Source organism: Corvus brachyrhynchos, unplaced genomic scaffold (genome assembly GCF_000691975.1).
Source record: "Corvus brachyrhynchos isolate BGI_N302 unplaced genomic scaffold, ASM69197v1 scaffold42, whole genome shotgun sequence".
Taxonomy (NCBI): Eukaryota; Metazoa; Chordata; class Aves; order Passeriformes; family Corvidae; genus Corvus; species Corvus brachyrhynchos.
This window is the reverse complement of record NW_008237242.1, coordinates 1910190-1930486: the sequence shown is the minus strand read 5'-3', so window position 1 is coordinate 1930486 and position 20297 is coordinate 1910190. Positions and strand designations below refer to the sequence as shown.

The 20297-nt window shown below is 35.2% G+C and overlaps 1 protein-coding gene across 2 annotated transcripts in view; it reads left to right on the top strand.

The window, feature by feature from the left end:
• The window catches only part of RICTOR (RPTOR independent companion of MTOR complex 2), a 58646-nt gene that overhangs the window by 11395 nt on the left and 26954 nt on the right, over positions 1-20297 (top strand). For both annotated transcript variants that reach the window (XM_008630614.2, XM_017730238.1), the window contains exons 4-18: positions 616-679; positions 4478-4604; positions 5464-5633; positions 5884-5951; positions 7048-7115; positions 8393-8475; positions 9108-9195; positions 10041-10131; positions 10271-10337; positions 10446-10526; positions 11871-11971; positions 13495-13657; positions 14064-14165; positions 16575-16621; positions 20052-20187. In XM_008630614.2, the coding sequence (XP_008628836.1) occupies positions 616-679; positions 4478-4604; positions 5464-5633; positions 5884-5951; positions 7048-7115; positions 8393-8475; positions 9108-9195; positions 10041-10131; positions 10271-10337; positions 10446-10526; positions 11871-11971; positions 13495-13657; positions 14064-14165; positions 16575-16621; positions 20052-20187 (1456 nt within the window). The remainder of the gene's footprint in view (positions 1-615; positions 680-4477; positions 4605-5463; positions 5634-5883; positions 5952-7047; positions 7116-8392; positions 8476-9107; positions 9196-10040; positions 10132-10270; positions 10338-10445; positions 10527-11870; positions 11972-13494; positions 13658-14063; positions 14166-16574; positions 16622-20051; positions 20188-20297) is intronic.

The following is a 20297-nucleotide window of genomic DNA, read 5'->3' as shown; positions in this document are numbered from 1 at the left end:
GCTAAAAAGTAGTTTGTGTCCAAGAATTTGTAGTCTAAGTATAACCAATGACACAACAGAAAAATCCCAGAGGGCAAACCAACAGTGAGATAATACAGTCAGCATGATGAATAGATGTAAATAATAGCATCTTTAGTGCTTCCTGTAATGAAATTTTTTATTTGATATACTGATACAGATGTGCATGAATTTCTGTTTATAAATGTATAAACATGTAGTTTTAGTGTGCTGTTTAATTTTTTTGGAGCAAAAGGACTTCTCTGATCTGAGAACACCCAGAATATGTTGATGTGAAACATTACAAATACTTGGTTTGGTCTCGTTTGCAAATGCCAGATGCAGCTAGCTTGGAAAATAATTGTTGAAGCATTATGCTTTGCCATTTTGTACTTGAGAACATTCTACTGACTTAGTTATAATGAAAATAGCTGGGAAAATATGAACCAAAGCTAATTGACCTATCATAATGAGTATGCTTGCTGAAAAGTGTAGTTTTTAAACAAGTCAATTCTTTTTCTTCTGTATTCATATGCATAAATATTAACGTGAGTTGTTAACAGTTAAGGTGGAAGTTACTATTGTTATAAACAAAATGTGTTTTTTAACTTACTTTAGGTGCATTGACATACAGCAAAGTAATGAAGTAGAAAGAACACAAGCACTTCGATTAGTCAGAAAGGTAAAATCTCCTATTTATGGTTGTATCTGCTGTGCCACTCAGTTGTGCTGACTCCTGGTTGTCTCCACCAACAGTGCTTTTTCACAGTCTCTAATACCTTTTTTTGCCTTTATCATGTAATATAGCTGATAATTAACAAGACAGAAGAAAAAGTAGTGAAGAGACTTGTTTTGATCTTACCGTGTTACAATTTGGAATCTCAAGTGGACTAGAAGAATCTTGCTAATTTTCTCTTGATAGAGGTGATACTGGACAAGGTTTGGAAACACTTATCAAAGAGTGAATGCAAGAGCGTAAAAACAATATTAAGTTTCAGTATTGAAATTATGATGACTTCACTGTATAGTTTGTTTAAGCATCTGTGAGTTAGAGATTGGGAGATTTTCTGCCATGTGAGAAATGAGAAGCTGTCACTGAAGTGATCATTCAAGGATTGCTTATAGACTTACTGCTTTGTTTGTGGCAGTTGATGCTACCCATAGGATTTTATCTCAGGTACTCAATAAAACATGGTTAGTCTGTGATGGTTTCTGTACTGTGTACCCATGGGTGTGAGATTTGAAAATACGGTACCTGTATTTTCAAGTTTGTCCTAGAAAAACTGGCATATAGAGATACTAAATGTATTCAGGAAACATAATATTCTGCCTTTCTGCTGGACTTCACTGTTCTTTATTATTCTTATATTCTTACAAAAACTACCAAAGACTGGAGTAAAGTTTGAGGTAGTTGAAGAATGGTTCCCCAGGAGCACTGTCTGTTAAATCTCATTTTGTATTTTAAACATATGTTTTCTGTCTTATAGAAAATACAATGTACTTGATAAACAATTGTGCCAAAAAAAGAGTTTTAAATATTAAACATGGCTACCTCCTCCAAACTCAAGCAAAAAACAAACAAAAAGCCGCACTATGAAGGAACAGGTCCTTGAGGAAGTTGCACTTCCTTTTATAAGTTGCACTTATAAAAGTTCTTCGCTGATCTCCTTTGAATAGGAGCTTCAGTGTAGACTCAGAATAACATAAATCAGAAGATGGAATGGAAACACATTAATAATTGGTTTTATTTGGGTCCGAAGTTTGTCCTCATTATTTCTGGGCTTTTTTGAGCATTTTGTGCTTGAGCAAAAACTTCTGTCGTGCATGAAAGAAGAGACAGCAAAAGAAACAAATCCGTTAGTTTGATCATCATTTTGAAAAAATGATGGTGAGAGAGAAACATTAAAGAAATCACACAGCTGGCCCTTAGTGTTTTTTTTCTCCATTGTGGTGCAGGGGTACTGGCGTGCACCAGGTGTGTGCATCGAATGCACAGCCTGTGCAGCCATGCTTGTGGCTCCTTGATGCTGAGAACTGTGTTGATGAAAAGCCTTTTCTAGCATCTTCTGCTACGTACCTATAACATTCTGTTTTCTTAAAAGACAATGTCAGACCAACAGTTAAGCATGCATTGGCATAGAGCAGTCAGTTCTTCAGAAATTCTCTCACAAGGAATACTGTGCTTCCTGAATAGCACATTCTGTATTTTCACACTTTTTGTTACCCTGCTCTTGCCCTTTTTCTGCTTCTCTCTTCAATCTCCCTCAGTGTCTCAGACTTAATGATTTGATGCCAGGATTCCTGAAAGGTTATATAAAGGTCTAGAAGGGGAGAATAAATGGCAAATAAACTGAAAAAAGGTAACAAATTTGTTCTCAAATTTACTGTGAAACTGAACTGGGTTTTTCCAGTATTGCAGAACTATTATTTTCAGTTTCAAGATTTGGCTCCTTAACCTCATCTTTGGTAACAAAAATGTGTGTGAGAATTGCATAGACTAAAATTGAAACTCTTTTCTTTCTTTTCATAGAGAAGAATAACAAAATACAAAGTACTGATACTGCTTTATGAATGCAGAGAAAGGCAATCATAAACTTTGTTTTAAAAATATTAGGTTAAAGTGGTGTCGGAAGATTTAAAAAAATCTAATTTTTTAAACTTGATGTCCAATAGTTTTTGAAGGCTGAGTGCTCACTGTACGTTTTGACTGTAATCACCTCTACATTTCCTAGTAAAAGCTTTGCAATTTAGTAGTATCTTCAGCCATGAAAAGGATGGCATGAAGTTGGCTTTGGGAAGCATTTTTCTATCTAATAGAAGTCAATAAGACAATTTTTTTATGATTTAATAGTCCAGATGTTTTCTTTTTTAAGCAAAAGTCAGGGTTAGATGCAGTATGAGCCATCCTCTTTCTTCCTCTTTTCTAAAGGAGTCTTGAAAGACCAAATTCATAGTCTTTATTACTTACTTCATCTTAGCCACTTGTAAGTAGCTTCCCATTACCTCTCCTTGGGCTTTAGAACTGCATTTTAATACCTAGAGCAGATACAAAGTAAATACAAAAATTTATTAATTCTACTGATGTATTTAGAATTGACTATTACAAGAAACCTTTCCTTCTCATGTCTTAAAAACAAAGGCAGTGAAGCAGAACAGCTTGTGTCCTCACAGGCTGGTTGTGTCCTCATAGGAAGTGCATGTCAATATCAATAGAAAACAGGTTGCAGTTTTATAGAGTGGATTGGTGCACCTATTCTGTTGCTTATTCTTGTTTCTTCTTGCCAGTGTAAGAGTGAAAGACTGTGTGGGTGGGAGAGAATTTCTTTTTTCTTTAAAGTCCTACCTTAAAAGCTTCATGTTTTGTTGGCATTAACATTATGTATAACACAAAGCTTCTCAGAAACTTGTATTTAAACATAGATTTGTTAAAACTCTTCCAAAATTTTGGTTGTAATGGTTGATTCCCTCTCATTTTAGCATCTCTGCAAAAAAAGGTAAAAAACTAATCATCTTTGCACAAATATCTGTAAGATGTCAAAGGGGGAGATGTAAAATGGATATAGGACAAAATGGTTTTGGAAGAATTAGGAAGATAAGCCTGGTTTTGTTGGAAGCAAAAAAGATGGTAAATAAAACCATGGGAAACCAGCCTTAAATTCCAGGTCTTTGATGGATATTGAGTATTTTTTAATGTCTCATTTTTATTTATTAGTGGAGAAAAAAAAGTGACACGGCTGAGTGGGCTATAAGACATTGCACTCTTCCCTTTTTAGGCAATCAGACAAAAATCTGCTTCCTCCTTAGTAATACATCTGTTTAGCGATATTCTTGTTCCGGAAGGATACGTGTATTTAATTTTCACAAATTGAGAAAATGTGAACAAGCAGCTCCTCAACCTTTGCAATCAAAGCCTCACTTGGGGGATGGTGAAGAGTTTGTGGTATTGGTTGGTTGTTCAGGAGTGTCTTTCTTTACTTTTAATGAGTGCACAGAGGGCCTTGCTCATTATTCTTGGGGGAATTCTGAGTATGCCAGAGTCAAAATTCCCCCAAACTGAGTGTCCTCCCATTTGAGGCTTTCCATGGTACAGAACAACCTTAACAGTAGATGAGTTTTTAATCTACTCTGTGTCATTGGATAATGTTCTTTGTCAATAAAGATATTCTTGGGAAAAAACTATGATAAAGGTAGTCTTAATTCTCACTGCACCAGTCATCTTTTAAATTCTTTCTTATTATGATAAAATATAAAAATAAAAAACTGAAGCAGGAAGAGAATGGTAAAGTAAATTGACAAATGAATTGAAATTGAAAAAATTTCAAGAGCAAAAGAAACACTTACGGAGATTCACCAGATACAACCAAGTAACAGATGGACTGGTCTGTCTAACTGTTTGTATGGAACAGAGTGCTGGTGAATATGTAAGTGTATTTAGAGAAATATGAAGAAACTAGAGGGCTTTTTCTTTCCTTTTTGGCAGATGATCACTGTGAATGCTTCACTGTTCCCCAGTTCTATTACTAATTCTTTGATAGCAGTTGGAAACGATGGTCTTCAAGAAAGAGACAGAATGGTTCGAGCATGTATAGCCATTATCTGTGAACTAGGTAAGATAATTTTTCTTAATTAGTGTTCAGTTTTGATGTGGTTGTCATTAACAGTATTTGTTTAATAATAAATTAGATGTTGTGTTCTTATTGTCAATTCCATGGATTTTAGTAATTAGCATGATATAAACCAAAATGACTTAAAATCTATTTATATATCATACATGAAGATTTCAGGTTTTTGTCTTTCCTTCAAGACTTGACAGTTTCTGATTTGCCTTAAAACCATTTCTCTACTGCAGTTGGTGTTTCTTTAACGGATTTGACGTAGGGAGAATTCCATACACAAGATGCTGACAAATTTAGAAGAATTCAGAGAACTACAAAATACCTTCCTTTTTAAAAATTATTGGAGTGGATACTGTAGTTATCGGGGCAGTGGTTTGTACTAACTCCCTAAACTTTAATTTGGCTGCTGATTTTTGAAGTTTTTTTCAAAAATCAATCAGTGGGAAATAACTTCAGCAGTTTGTTTTCAAGATTAAAACTTGTTTTAAAGAAGATAAATAAAATGTTACTCTTATATTCCAGTATAAATAATTTATCTATGTCAGTCCAATGAAGCATGAAAACTCTTTATGGGGAAATCCATAAACTGCTATATGGAAACTTGGTTGGAATTAAGTTGGGAAATGGTCATATGCTGGATAGTGAGTGACCAGTATTTTTGTGTTTGATAACTGAATCCAAAATCTCAGTTCATTGCTAGTGTCAGCCAGTTCCATTAGAAGCTTTACATGTGCCTCAGCAGTGTTCAGGATGAATAAGATATGCATACTAAAGAGATGACAAATTTGTCATCGCCATGAAATGTTTTATCTTCAACATTGGCCAAAATGACTTGTTTTCCTTTATCTAGCACTTCAGAATCCTGAGGTGGTGGCTCTTCGGGGTGGTTTAAGTACCATCTTGAAAAATGTGATTGATTGTCAGCTAAGCCGAATAAATGAGGCTCTGATAACTACAGTCTTGCACCTCATTAATCACCCAAAGACCCGACAGTATGTGCGAGCAGATGTAGAATTAGAGGTGAGTGCAGTTTTACTTGTTCAGTGACAGAAGTTAAACTTTAGATAATAATAAACTCATTCAAGTGTTTGATTTTTGTCTCAGATTTCCTCTGTGTTAGTGCACAGTGTCTAAAAGGTAATGTTTTAGGCTAAGAGCCCAAGATTTATAAAGCAGGAATAATGATAGTTTGGAGTGGGACTGAGGAAAGGGCAATAGTGATTTAACTGTATTTTCATGTGAAAATAACGCATGTCTTTCTTTTGTTTAGAGAATTTTAGCCCCTTACACAGATTTTCACTACAGGCATAATCCAGACACAGCAGAAGGACAACTCAAGTAAGTGTTAGTGCTGCTACTTGTGCTATCAGTTATGTTCATCGCATTGGAATTAAGCTGTATTTCCTTCCAAATACTAAGTTTCTTGAAGTTGAATATAGTAGGCCAGAGTACAGCTTCCTAAAATACTGTTAAGCATTTAAGATTTAAAAGGGCTTGCTTAGCCTGGAGAGGAGAGGTTTGGGGGACATCCTCTGCAGAATAGCAGCCTTTTTACTACCTATGAAAATGCTTTCAAGGTGATGTAGCCAGGGCCCTTCATGGTGGTGTAAGGTGGGAAGACAAGAAGCAACAGAGACAAATTGAAGCAAGAAAGATTTCAACTTGGTAAAAGGGGCAGGGGGGGATTATTTTATGTGAGGCTGGTCAAGAGTTAGAATAGGTTGTTCAGAGAGGTCCTGCAGCCTTCATTCTTGAGAGTTTCTAACACGCAACTGGATAAAGCCTTGAGTGTTTTGCAGGTATTCCAAGGTGAATTACAAAAGCTTGTATACCTCCCACAGCTCTGGGTACTGTAAAAGGCGTGTGTACTACACACTGCATTTTTGCTGTGTTCTTGCAGAGAAGTTGAGCTCGACGACCTTTAAAGGTGCCTTCCAACCCAAACCATGCTATGATTCTATAATGTGGCCTAGTCTGATAACTGGTGACTTTTCGTGCAGTAATTTGGACTAGAGAGAGGTCTCCTGATACGGCTTCCAGCTTGAATTATTAAGGGTTTTTTAATTATCAAGTAGCATGAGATGTTTAGGTATTGGTAACTGAATAAAATCTTTACTTTTTTGCTGTAGACTTAGTGTCAGTGGAGGTGCAGAGTGATTCATCTGACCCCTATAGGTGTTTACTTCTTGATGTTATCCTTCTCCTGTGGAAACTCCCCTGGAAGAGGAAAAGTAACCATACTTAAAAATTTAAACTTTTTCTGTGTATATATACACTGTGTAAATACATCTGCATACATAAAATATTTCTATTACTCTGGATTTTGTCCCCCATCTAAAATCTCAGTTAACTACCTTTTACAATTACGGTGGTAGTAATAGTGTTTGTTTGATAATTATTACCTGCATCGTGACATTTGTTGTTTTAATGGCAGAGAGGACAGAGAAGCACGATTCCTGGCTAGTAAAATGGGAATAGTGGCAGCATTTCGATCATGGGCAGGTAAGATTTGTTTATTTGTTTGACACTGGATAATTGGAAGTGTGATTTTACTTCCTAGTATAAATGGCACAGGATCTGTCTCATTTGACATGTCCGATTTCTATCAATACCTTCCTACAATGCTACTTAATACGTGTTTTGATTCTGTAAAATTGGAGGACGCATACTTAGTTTTCTTAGACTCCTGACAAGGCACAGCTTATCCCCTCCCCGTGTAAAATGCGTTATAAACTACGTCTTGATTGTCATTCTTGGAATCTAATGGGTGAAAGGATATTTAAAATAACATTGTATCATAAGAATTTGCCTTTGTGGTGGTTCTGCCATAAATGAAATCTTTTTGTCTGTGTTAAGAGATTTGGCAAATAGTTTCATTAGCACCCACTTCTACCAGCTGCCATAGCTGAAGAGAACTTGCAAATGGACATTGTTTGCAATTTTTCATGTGGAAGACATTTCTAAATGAAAAAAGTAGCTTTTTTCATTTTACTAAGTCCTTTCTCTGCATTATTACAATATGTAAGATGAAGGTTCTGCCTTGGGGACTGCTTTTTCTTTTAGTCAAGACACTGTCTGGCAAATTTAAATCAGTTAATATAAACATTTATCAAAATTTTGAGTGGAATTTTTCCAGGCTATACTTAGGCTGTTTTGTGACACTACTTGTGTTATTTTTTAAGTTCTGAAAATGATCACTAACCTAATTTTAATGCCCGGGTATCCTTCAGGTTTCTTGTGTGCTCTCACATGCTTGGAGAGGAAGCACGTGACAGCTTTGAAACTTCCAGAAAATAGTTTCTGATAGGTGTGTTACTGCATCTTCCTACACTGAGGCACTTAGATCTAACAGCTGTTAGAATTCACCTGAGACGTAAAGGAAATGAATAATTTATTAGGTTAAGGTACAGCTTTTGCTTGAAATTCCTCACAGTTCTTCTAAGATCATGAAAACCTTTCAGGCTGAAGAGTTACTTGTTATAGACAATTCTGTCTTTTTGTCATTTCTTCCATGCATATGTTGTTCTCACACTTTTATGTATTGTTCGCAGTAGGAAGGACAAAAATAGCAATATTTTTAATGAGGATATGGAGTTTTGTGATTAGGAAGTTTTATTAAATACTGTTGATTGGGAAGGAGATGATATTATAAGCATGAAAATGTTTATGATTAGTAATTTTTTTCATGTGTACTTGTTTTCAAACTGAAAATCTAATTTAGCAATGTGTCTATTGTCCTTTCTTTCACTGATGAGGGAATATTATTATATGTTTTCTAGGTATTATCAGCCTGTGCAAACCTGGAAATTCTGGAATTCAGTCTCTTATTGGGGTACTCTGTATACCAAATATGGAAATACGGGTAGGTGGTGAATATTTAGTACTGATGTAGGAATAATATTTGATATTTTATTTTTTCTTAACCTTTTAACAATTTAGTGGTTTAAGCACAGACACCAATTATAAGACAACTATCCTTGAGTTTATTTAACCCCCAAGTTCAAGTCTGTAATTCTGTTATAAAATTCCTGTGAAATTGGGAAGCATACCATGTATGTGTGACAGAATGGAGGAGATTATGTATGTAAATTAATTTTTACTCTGTTCACAAATCAAAGGATGTTTACAGTAGCTGCAGTTGCAAGTTTAAATCATAATAGTCAGAGTTTAATTCCAGGTAAATAAAAACCTTTCTTCACAAATTAAACTTACTAAACAAAAGTTGATGGTGCCAGATGTAACCATTCTAAAAATCTGCAATCCAAGTAGCCTGAAGTGCTAGAGAATTCGTAGTGACAATAAGGGACAGTTCAAAAGTAAGAAAGCCACATTCCCCATCCTTTCTTCTCCAGTTATTTCAGTTTGTGAAAGAAACAGTGCAACAAATGCACCAGTGTTAGCACTGTAGAAGTCTCAAGTTCAGTATTAATAGTGAAAAAAAGGACAATTTTGTAAATTTGTAAAATTCTTGTTGTGTTATGTTTTCTTTGGTAGCGTGGCCTGCTTGAAGTTCTCTACGATATATTTCGCCTTCCTCTTCCTGTTATTGCAGAAGAATTTATTGAGGCACTTCTCAGTGTAGGTAAGTACTTTAAAAGTTCACGTAAGAGTTCTGTTAAGCTCCTGTATAAATTTGAAACCTTTTCTGTCTCCTATGTATTATAAATTGCCTTAGTATTAATTGTTTTATCACTGAATTTATTGGGTGCTCTGAAGTCCTGTTTAAAATTCTTTATCACCTTTTAAGTGTTCTAAGTTTGATGAAAGATCGGCATAGTTAAGCATTAACACAAAAGACTGTAAGGTCAGCGCTACAAATTAGACTTCTTTGAACTGTTTGGAGTGTTCAGAATTGTAGATGTGTTAGTGAATACTACAGAAAAGTTATTAGTCAATCTTTTCTGTATATTGTCTGTTAGCTGTCTGCGCTGGCCTTAGACTTCTGCTTTTTTGAGGGCAAGTGAGTATTTTTTCATGTCTTTAAATTTAACCAAGTAAGTATTTTAACTTTAGAATTACTCCTTTGTAAACCCAAGAGCATTCTATGCTTTTTTAATTTATAAGTAAATAAATCATTCTTTGTTGCAAACTTGCTACTTCTATATATGGACACACCTTGTAACATTTTAGGTGCTTATGATGTTTTCTGTTAAACACATTAAATGTGTTTATGGATTGGAAATGTCACTGGTTTTGTTGACACTTAGATACAATCTTTGTCCTAGCTTTCAAGGTACCCTTGCTTTGTTCAGGAGTGTGGTTTGCATGACTTGTTAAGAGGTCCCTTCTGACAAAATTTTCTGTAATTTGAAACCACCTGAAATAATATTTGCGGGCAAGGATTATTATTTACCTACTGACCACCTTCAAAATAATACTGTGAAAGCCAGTGTTATAATTACCATTGTCCATATTTTCTTGTTCTAGATCCAGGCAGGTTTCAAGACTGCTGGAGACTTTCTGATGGCTTTGTAGCTGCTGAGGCTAAAACTGTTTTACCCCATCGAGCCAGATCAAGGTGGGGATTTAATGACCTTCGTCTAAACCCTTTTTCTTGTTTTGTTTTGTGGCAGTGTGGATGAAACAGTTCTTGTTTTCTTGCAGGAACAATAAGAAATGTACTTTCTAAATTGTTTCCATACTTCTTTTCTCCTTAGGCCTGATCTCATGGATAATTACTTGGCTTTAGTGCTTTCTGCTTTTATTACCAATGGACTTCTAGAGGTAACTAATGACTTTCAGTTTCAATAGATGCTTGTTACTTTTTTTCCTACAAGAGTTCAAGTAAGATGTTATACATTAAATGTTGTAATAATATTTTTCCTTTTGAAGGGTCTGGTTGAAGTGATCACAAGTAGCGATGACCATGTGTCTGTCAGAGCAACTATCCTTCTGGGAGAACTTTTGCACATGGTAAATACCACTTTTTGTAACTACTTGTAAATAGATATTTGCTATTATAGCATTTAATTTGTATTCCAAGCTTGAAACATATAGTTTTTGTCTGAATAGTGGATTAATTTAACATTACATCTTCTGGCACTTCATATATTAAAGCCAGTATTAATCAATAGGAAGACTGCTTGGAAAGCACTGAAGGTGCTAGGGGTTCTGTTCCAAGGTTATCTGCAGGTCTGACTCTCACCAGGACACTTTCTTGCCATTGTAGGAGTTTTATTTTTAAGCTGGAATCCTGCAAACATACCCGCCAGTAACTGTGTTTGGGGAAAAGGACCATAGCTAATTTTTGCTTTTCTTAGTATGATAGTCAGTAGGCCTCCAACAGTGTGTTTAGCTTTCTGCTTCACAGGGCAGACAGATGAAATTTTTCCAGATTCAGTTGGATGTGGTTTTGGTACTTGACGATACTCATTTAGGCAACTTCATCTTGATGTAGTGCTCCTACTACAGGGAAACTTCAGCTTCATTCCACTTCTGTTGACCTAAGATAGCTTTTGCAGTACCTTCTCTCTCTTAAACTAATCTTGTACTGAGATGATGATACTGTTTTCATAAACACTCCAGTGCATTTCAGCCTTTGCTTTTTATAATATTATATGCTATTTTTCTGGTTTCCTGAACACTTGTGAGTGACAGTGATTGTTGACTCACATTGGAGTATGCTGTAAAGCATAGGTATTTTTTTATTTTCTGAAGAGATGATCTGTTAATCAGATACGACTACTATTTATCAAAACCTGAAAAAATACTTGTATTTTTTATTCAGTGTTTGGAAATGTAAGTAATTTCTTCATCCATCTTGCTTTTAGTTTCCAAAAATATTTGCAGAACTGCCTATGTTTATTAAAAGCAGCTAAATGTCTAATAACGTAGAAAGTTATATTAATTAATCAGAGTTTTTTTATGCAGCAAAGTTTTAGTAGAAATCATCAGCTTTAACAGGTTTTCTGATTTTAGGTTTTTTTAGCAGTTTTATGTGCATGGCATAAGCATATCTGATGCTTTGCAAGTTTTTGCTTGTTACCACTTAAACTCCAGTGCAAACAATATCGATTATAGCATTCTGAAATTCTTTCAAGTTACTTTCTAGTGTAATTCCGGTTGGTTAGTTAGATCACAAATTCAAAATGGTGTGTGTAATTACACTCTGACATTAAGCAAAAGGTAGTTTTATTGTCATAAATTTGTGAAAATCTTGTGAAAAGTGGTAGATTCTTTAAATGTTGATCCTAAAAAGATGGATGAAATTGTTGTACTAAGTTATTCTAACTGGTCTTCTGTTGGGTTTTTTTGTAGGCAAACACAATTCTTCCTCATTCTCATAGCCATCACTTGCACTGCTTACCAACACTGATGAATATGGCAGCATCCTTTGACATCATGAAAGAGAAAAGACTGTAAGAATTCTGTGTTACATTTAAAAGCATAAAGCTCTGTTACAAAATGCCATCTTCTGGGTATTTCACACAATTTAAACCTCCTAATGGAAGAAATCAAACAATTTCATAATTCACATGTCTTTAATATGTATTTCTTCAATTCTGTGTTCTTAGTTGCTTTTCTTTGTAGAAGACAAATTGAGTGTGTTGAGGTTTCTTTCATAGGAAATGTATTTGTTAATTACTCTTGCCATTTCTGATCTGTCTTGTCAGATTAGTATTCTGAAAAACGTATCATAATGTTCTGTCTTTCCTTGTGTTGTCAGTGATAAAGAACAGCATTTTTCCAAACTGCAACTGTGAAATAAATAATGCTGCATGTAGAGTGCTTCCTAAAAGTGTAGTACTCTTCTGGTTTTTAGTTTCGAAGGTTTCATGTATGTCAGTAGAAGATTTTGATACTCAATGACACTGTTAGTTTTCATAAAAGGCATATCTGAAATTTCAGGAGAGGATATTTCATATTTTATATATGGCCTAAGTGGTGGGATGAAAGGAGGGATAAAGAGCAGAAGGGAGATGCTTGTGGATTACCTGCAATTGTTTTGCTTTTTGGCATTTCTGGACATACCTGTTAGAGTAGTAAGAATTCCCATTTCTGTTGAAAGAAAGTGATTCTTTAGAAGTAGTATTTTTTATTTGGGGATCTTGGCATTGGTCAACACTCTACACTGTTTTATAGTCTGAAAAACTGTGATCTGTGTTACAGATTAAATTTAAATAATTTAGCTAAGTGACCAAATCAAAAGGTATTTGTTTGAAAATAAAATAAAAGAACTGTCCTACACTATGAGAATTTTTGCTTATAGGGAAGAAAGATAAACTTAACTCCCCATTTTTAGATTTTCTTATTTTTTTTTGCTCTGTAGGTGGGGTTTTTTGCTGCTACCACTGTTTTGTAATTAACTGGTTTTGCCCTTGTTGGCTGTCATTTATGTAACTCCCTATCTTTTCCTAGAAACCTTACGTGCTGTTGCTGAACTGTTTAGATATAAAAACAGGAAGTGTACTATTGATACTCCTGCCCTTGCAGGGAAGCAGCGGGTATGAGAATGTATGAGATTGATTACTATAAGTTGATTACTTGATTACTATTAGTTGAAGCTAGCTCCTTGAACTTCCAACTTCACTACAGGATGTTGATCTACTGTTGCATCTCCCAATGGAATTCAACTTTAAACTTTACAATATCCTCTCTGAACTGTGACAGACACCACTAATTGCTGAGTAGAAGAAAAGTTATCAGTAACGATAATACTTCAGTGCTAGGAACTCTTTAAAAGATACTTTTCTGTATAATTTCAATATGAGTCTGAGTCTTGTGAATGTATAAAAACGTGTCTTAAGAAAATAATTTTCTTCCTATATGCTTCAGAATTGTTGGTCAGAGCTTTCTTGAGCTGTTCACTCAGGAGCTAGTGGTCCTCTTTAGTCTGATAACAACTGCCAAATACTAACTATAATTTTTTTTTTTCTATTAGGCGAGCAAGTGCAGCACTCAACTGCTTAAAACGTTTTCATGAGATGAAGAAAAGAGGCCCTAAACCTTACAGCCTCCATTTAGATCACATTATTCAGAAAGCAATCTCAACACACCAAAAAAGGGATCAGTACCGTGTGCAGAAAGACATCTTTATTTTAAAGGTATTACGATAATTCCTTTTTCAAACCTGAATTTGGCATTGTATTTTGGAGACTTGGGTCCTGCCCCCCCAAGCTTCACTCATGTAATTCAGAGTAATTTGTGTGATTCTTTTTAGTACTTTTTTATCTCATTTGTCTTGCAGGCACTTTTGGATACTAAACTGCATTTCTAGAAATTGAGGAATTAAATGCCAATGACTTTTAATGCTTTATGTGACCAGTTGTGATCTCTTACTTTTAGATTCTTAATGCTGTACTATAACTATGCAATTTACCTTCAAATGTACATTACTGTGAAACACAGCCCTTTTAATGATTTTTACATGAGCGGTAAGTGTATCATGTGGCAAGACTGAAAAAGATGATGCAGGGAAACCTATTGTATTTTTCCATGTCTGTATTCCAGGATACAGAAGAAGCACTCATCATGAATCTTCGAGACAGCCAAGTTCTCAATCACAAAGAGAACCTTGACTGGAATTGGAATCTAATAGGGACCATACTGAAGGTGAGCTTACAAAGGCTGTGATAATATGTTGAAGAAATTGTTTGGGGAAAAAGTCTGTTTCATATGTGAGCTTTGACTTTCTAATATTAATTCCACAGTACATCTAATAATTTGTTTTATTTCAGGAAATTAGAATCTCCTGGGTTTAGTCAGTGCTGATGTAGTCTCTTTGTATACAGCCCTTAAACTATATTCAAAAACACACTACAGTTAAATTCACAGTTTTCCTAAGAAGCATGTATTAAATGTTATACGTCTTTAGTTGTATAGAAGTCAGTTTCACAGAATTAGGTATATTGTCTTTAAAGCTGCTAATACTTCAAACTGCAGAGGGATACTGCTATGTTCAGATTCATAGCAGATTTTCTTAAAGTAAGCTGAAGGTTATAGTAAGAGATGGGTTCTAGATCAAACTTCAGATGCTTAGACTGAACTACTTATGGAAACATCACTGAATGTTTTGAACTAATGCAAATACTTCTGTAGCATTGATTTCATTACAGAATTAATTTATTTTTACAACATAAAGGGAATACCTAATGGAGTGAGGGGCATTGTTTTAAATATATTTAAAGATATTAAATATATTTAATGCACAGATTTTAAGATACTACCTCTTTTTGTAAGCAGAAAATATACTTTGTTTGACTAATAAAACTTTCTGAGTACTTACTATAGTCTTCAAATCAAAATTGCTCCAAAATGTCATTCTGTGCATCAAAGCCATCCTTCAGTTGAGTAGCATTCTCTTACTGTCTTCTTTGCTGTGTTGTTACAAAGATGGTGAAAGTACAAAAAAGGATTAATGGTGACAATCATAATCAAGACTATGTTGTTTTTAAAAAAAAAAAAAGAAACTAAATATTTCTGTGCCTTTTTTTCAGGGACCGATAAAGTTGAAAGAGCAAGAATCTGTCTGGTATAAAGACCTGAATATGTATATGACAGTAGCTTTGCTCCACCAGAGCACTGTTTACAGAATTTTTTACTGCAATTATAAGATTTACTGGGTTACTAGATAACTATTATTAGTCACAGATGCTTTTACCTTTGATTTTTAATTCAGTATTAAAGATATTATCAGAATACTGTTTTTCAGAATCTCACTGTTAATTAACCTCTGTAGTATTTTGACAGTGGAAGCCCTATGTAGTTGACCACTAATGTGTTTTGGGTTTTATTAAACTGGAATTTATGTCAAACAGCCAGTTTCTCTGCCATCTCAGACCTCCCCAAAAATACATTTTCCAGTGCCCTGTCAAAGAGTTCCTAATGTCTGAAAATTGGGGACTTCTTCCTGAATGAGAAGTGTGTGTGTTTTCTGGCCTACTTCTAACCATTTCTGTTTCTGTTAAACTGTGTAACACCAGCATAAATTGAGATGATGTTACCAGAGCGGTTGTCTTTAGTCCTCTAATGAGCAGGATCCAGATTCCAGTGTCTGAAATTTATGTCATGTGGCTACTCACCTCCCCCTTGTCTGTTGCAGCCTTGTATCTGTGGAGCATCAGCTCTCTAACCACCTCATCGTGTGCATCTCGGGTGGTGCCTTACTGCCTTTTTCACTTGCTCAGCTTGATGTCTAAGCTGCTAAAAGAGCAGCAAAAGTGTCAGCCTCATCTGTATCTGGCGCTGTTACTGGTGTAGTCAATTTTACTAATCATTAACGAGTGCACTGTGTGTCTTAATACTGGAATACTAATTGGAAATGTAGAACTGTGTCACATGGATAGGAAAGAAGAGTGTTTGATGCACTTTTTTTCCGTTCCTGACAAGAAGATATTCACTAGTAGCAACAGAAAGAAATCTGAAACCGTAGAGAAAACAGATGGCTGTAAAAACAGAGTAAAATGTAATGGGAGGAAAGAATAGGTCCTGAAGAGGGGACATTCATGTGGTTCACGTTTTTCATATGGTCATTCTTAATACATCTTAAAAAGTGTCAACAGGGGAGTTTAAATAGTGTTTTAATAAGCACTGTTTAAGTGATCTGTAACAGAATAATGATTCCTTTTAAACCAAATCTGATAAATATTCAAAACAGCAACCAACAATTATTTCCCTGTTATGCATATCTTTTTTTTTTGTTATTTGCAGAAAAGAAACTGAGCAAAATTGTTTATTTTTCATCAGCTTCGCATAGTTTTTTTGTTTTCATTAGAATTGTGGCCTTGTACGTGTAGCATGTGACCAACATTCCCTGTCCTCTAGAAAAAAATTGAACCATTCTTGAAGCAGGAAGTGTGGGCTTTTCAATAAGATAAAGTCTTTCTTAAGATATAACATTAGGTGCAAGAAAACTTTCTAATTATTAGGTAAATACAACTGATAGAAATAAGTGAATTTTAGTGACTAATCAAGGACTGATGTTTAAGTTTTGTATAACGCTATATTTGCTGTTTTTTCTAGTGGCCAAATATAAATCTAAGGAACTACAAAGATGAACAGTTGCACAGGTATGTAAAAATTTTGTAGACTTTCTTCGAAGAAAGAAATTTGGAAAAACTGGTTTTTACTATTGCAATAAAATATTCTTTAGATGTATCACATTTCTAAAATGTGTAGATAAGCAGTTAAGGTGTAAATTTGGATAATTAAGTTGCAATATTTACTTTAAATGAACTGTTTGAGCTTTAAAGGTGTTTAAGCTTCTTTTCTATGCACAGATGCTTTATGCATTTAGTCCCTTACAAATCATACTACCTTTGCAAATGCTCAATTTAATTTTAAACCTTAGAAGTGTTACTACTTGATAAGCAGTAGTGTTCTATGTCAGAGCTTGGAAAGTTTTTACAGAGTTAAGTCTACAGTTGTACAGTTTTATAACTACAGCTTTCATCAAAAACCAAGAGGAAATTATTTCTAGTTAGTGTTAATGGCAAGAGAAGCATGTGTAATTTGTGACACTGAACCGTGCCGTAAATCAAGTCCCTCCTGATGGGAGAGAATTTGCTGAAAGTCCTTGCAAGGAGTTTCAAAGATAAGCCAAGACTTCTCCTTGACTTTCAATGCTTCCAGATAGTTGTTTATTAAGTCTTACCAGAGGAACAGAGCCACTAGCATGACCCAGGTGCAGCATAGAAGACAGAAAAGCAGGAGTGAGACTAATTATCAAGATTTACACAGCCTTTTAAAGATATATTAACCATAGTTACTAAAAACATACATTATTTTCACTTTCCTACCAATTATTCAGTAACACAACTAGGAACTGCGGAATTCTCCATCCAATCAATCCAAACTACTTTTACTGCAGAATATGGAGTAGAAGAAGGAGAAGGTTTAGAGAACAACAACAATCCTCCATTTTGATATTTTCTGCTGTTATCTATTCACTACAAAGAGAAGCCCAAAACCTCTAAATTTTTCACCCTGTGGCAATCTTACATAGTAGTCTATCACCTAATTCACACCACTGTATTTTCTAGTTCTTGTCTGTTGGTAATTTTTTCCAAGGTTTGAAGCTAAAACAGTGTTGTTCAGGGGGGTAAGAACCCTTAAAAACAGGCAGAGAAATATTCTTGGCACTCTGGGTTCCTACAATTTGGAAAAAAAAACAGTAAACCAAACAAAAAACCCCCAGTACAGCTCTTGTTCCTTTCATATCTGTTGCCAATAAGGCATTTTTACTCCTTTAGTGCCTGTGTGGTTATAGTGTTACTAATTAGTTCTTGGATGTTCCTTTTAATGTGTGTTTCAGAAAAAGATTACATTATTTTGAAGAATAGGTCTGTATTTGTGGGCATGAAAAGGTACTTCCTGAATTCGGGGAAAATCCAGAAGATAGAATATATGCTGAAAGGCTTGTGTGGCTTTATTCTAAATTTTTACCAAGAAGTAGTCAGGGTGCTTTTATGAAGTATTTACAGCATAAGCAGTAGTCCCATTGTTATCATAGCCATAATTTAATTTTGTGTCTGTATTTTTTCCCGGTTTTCCTGAAATACTTACTGCCAATCTGTACTTTGGGGTAAAGGATTATTTTCCAAATCTGGTGGTTTATAACATTGCTTCTCTAAAGCAGTGTCTTCAGTCCTGACTGTGACACCAACACGCACTCCTCAACCTACCTGTGTGGGACAGTGTTCCTGTTCCATGGTTTTGTGCTGCACTCAAGCATTATTAAGTGCCTAAATAATTTAATTCCAAATAAATTGGGAAAATCTAGAATTGAATTGGTGTGATGCTTCTATAGTTCATTGATCCTTTCTTCAGAACTGGGAACTTAATAGCTTTAAAATGCTGTTACTCCTGTTTAGTTAGAAGTCATTAAGCCCCAAATCTCTCTGGTTTCACTGCTAATGATAAAAAATTTTCATCCCCTTTGCTTTTCAAGTGTAAATTACATTGATTTCTCCTTCTGTAAGTTGATCCTTTTTTTCGTGTTAGTGTTGTGATGATCTTACAGCTGTTACAATGAAATTCCAGATATTTTTATAAGGATTTCTTCATTTCCTAGAGATAAAGTTAATGCAATGTGTGTATACACACGAGATCATAGAATCATGAAAAAGACCTCAAAGATCATTGAGTCCAACTGTTCACTGCTAAAGAATGTTTCCAAGTGCCATGTCTGTATGTCGTTTAAATCCCTCCAGGAGTGGTGACTCCCAACAGCTCCTTCAGGCAGTTCTTTTAGTCCAGAAATTTTTCCTAATATCCAATCTAAACTTCCTTGGGGGCAATTTGAGGCCTTCTCCTCTCATTCTGTCACTTGTTACCTGGGAGGAGAGACCACCCCCACCTGGCTACAGCCTCCTGTCAGGGAGTTGTAAAGAGCACTAAGGTCTTCCCTAAGCCTCCCTTTTTCCAGGGTAAACACCTCCAGTTCCCTCAGCTGCTCCTTGGACTTGTGCCCCAGAACCTTCCCCAGCTCTGTTGATCTTCTCTGGACTCACTTCAGCTCCTCAATGTCCTTCTTGTAGTGAGGGGCCAAGGGTTCCAAAACTGAACACACGCGCATCGATATATACACATGCATGCTTAAATATATTCATAGATATATAAATTTACAAATTTATATGTCAATATGTATTTATTGCTAGTAACCCAGAATAAAATACATTTCATTTGACAAAACTTAATTAAGCCCTCAGGTTTCCTTTATAATTGGTCCTGTGTTTGGAGTTAGAGATAGTGGATTACTCTGACTTTTTCAAATACAAGTGCAGTTCTGTAATTAAGTTTTCTTAATGCCTGACATATCTACCTTCTCTTGGAACATTCTGTGTTATTTTAAAGCACAAATGTGTGTTTATTTTTTGATGAGGAATTCGTGAGAGGAGGATCTTTGCTGAAGACTTACTGCTGTGATGCAAAACTCAAGCTACATTGTTTACTGTGATTTTAAAAAGTCTTGAGAGTGTGTTTGCAATCACTGTGTTATGCTTCAGAAACGGTTAAGTGAGGTGATTGGAAGTACTGTTGCTGAATTAATGAGACTTTTTCCTGGCAGAATGCGAAAATGTGTTTTTCACAGTAGCAGTAACTATAATAGCTGAAGAAAACTCAGGTCACAAGATTCTTTTTTAAGCTCTTTGTTAGTTTACATAATACAGTCTTTGAAACTTACCACAGGATAAATTACAGCAGAATAAATTATGAGAATTAGAAGGAAGCTATGGCTTCTGAGGGCATAGAGATTTTAAGTTCCTTTGCTTGTATTAAGTCATGGTATAGAAAACCCTTTATAACACACAATACAGCAGCATCTCTGGAATTGTGGCTGGGTATCCTCACTGTTACCTGCTACTCTTCTGATAAATTTTTAAAACTTACTGCCAAGAAACCAATTCAAGTATAACCCATTTTTTCTACTAACATAATTTTGTATTGTGAGATTGTCCTTGTACTGAATAATAGCCAATTCTATTTTACTTTCTCTAGGTTTGTAAGGAGATTGCTGTATTTTTACAAGCCTAGCAGTAAACTCTATGCTAACCTGGATCTGGACTATGCCAAGGCGAAGCAGCTCACTGTTGTGGGTTGTCAGTTTACTGAATTTCTTCTTGAATCAGAGGAGGTAAGAAGTTTCCAGCTACAAGACTGGAAGTAGAATGAGTGCTCTTGCTGAATGCCACTTGGAAAAACCTTAATTTTTGGTAAAGACGTCTGAGATTTTGGATGTTAAAT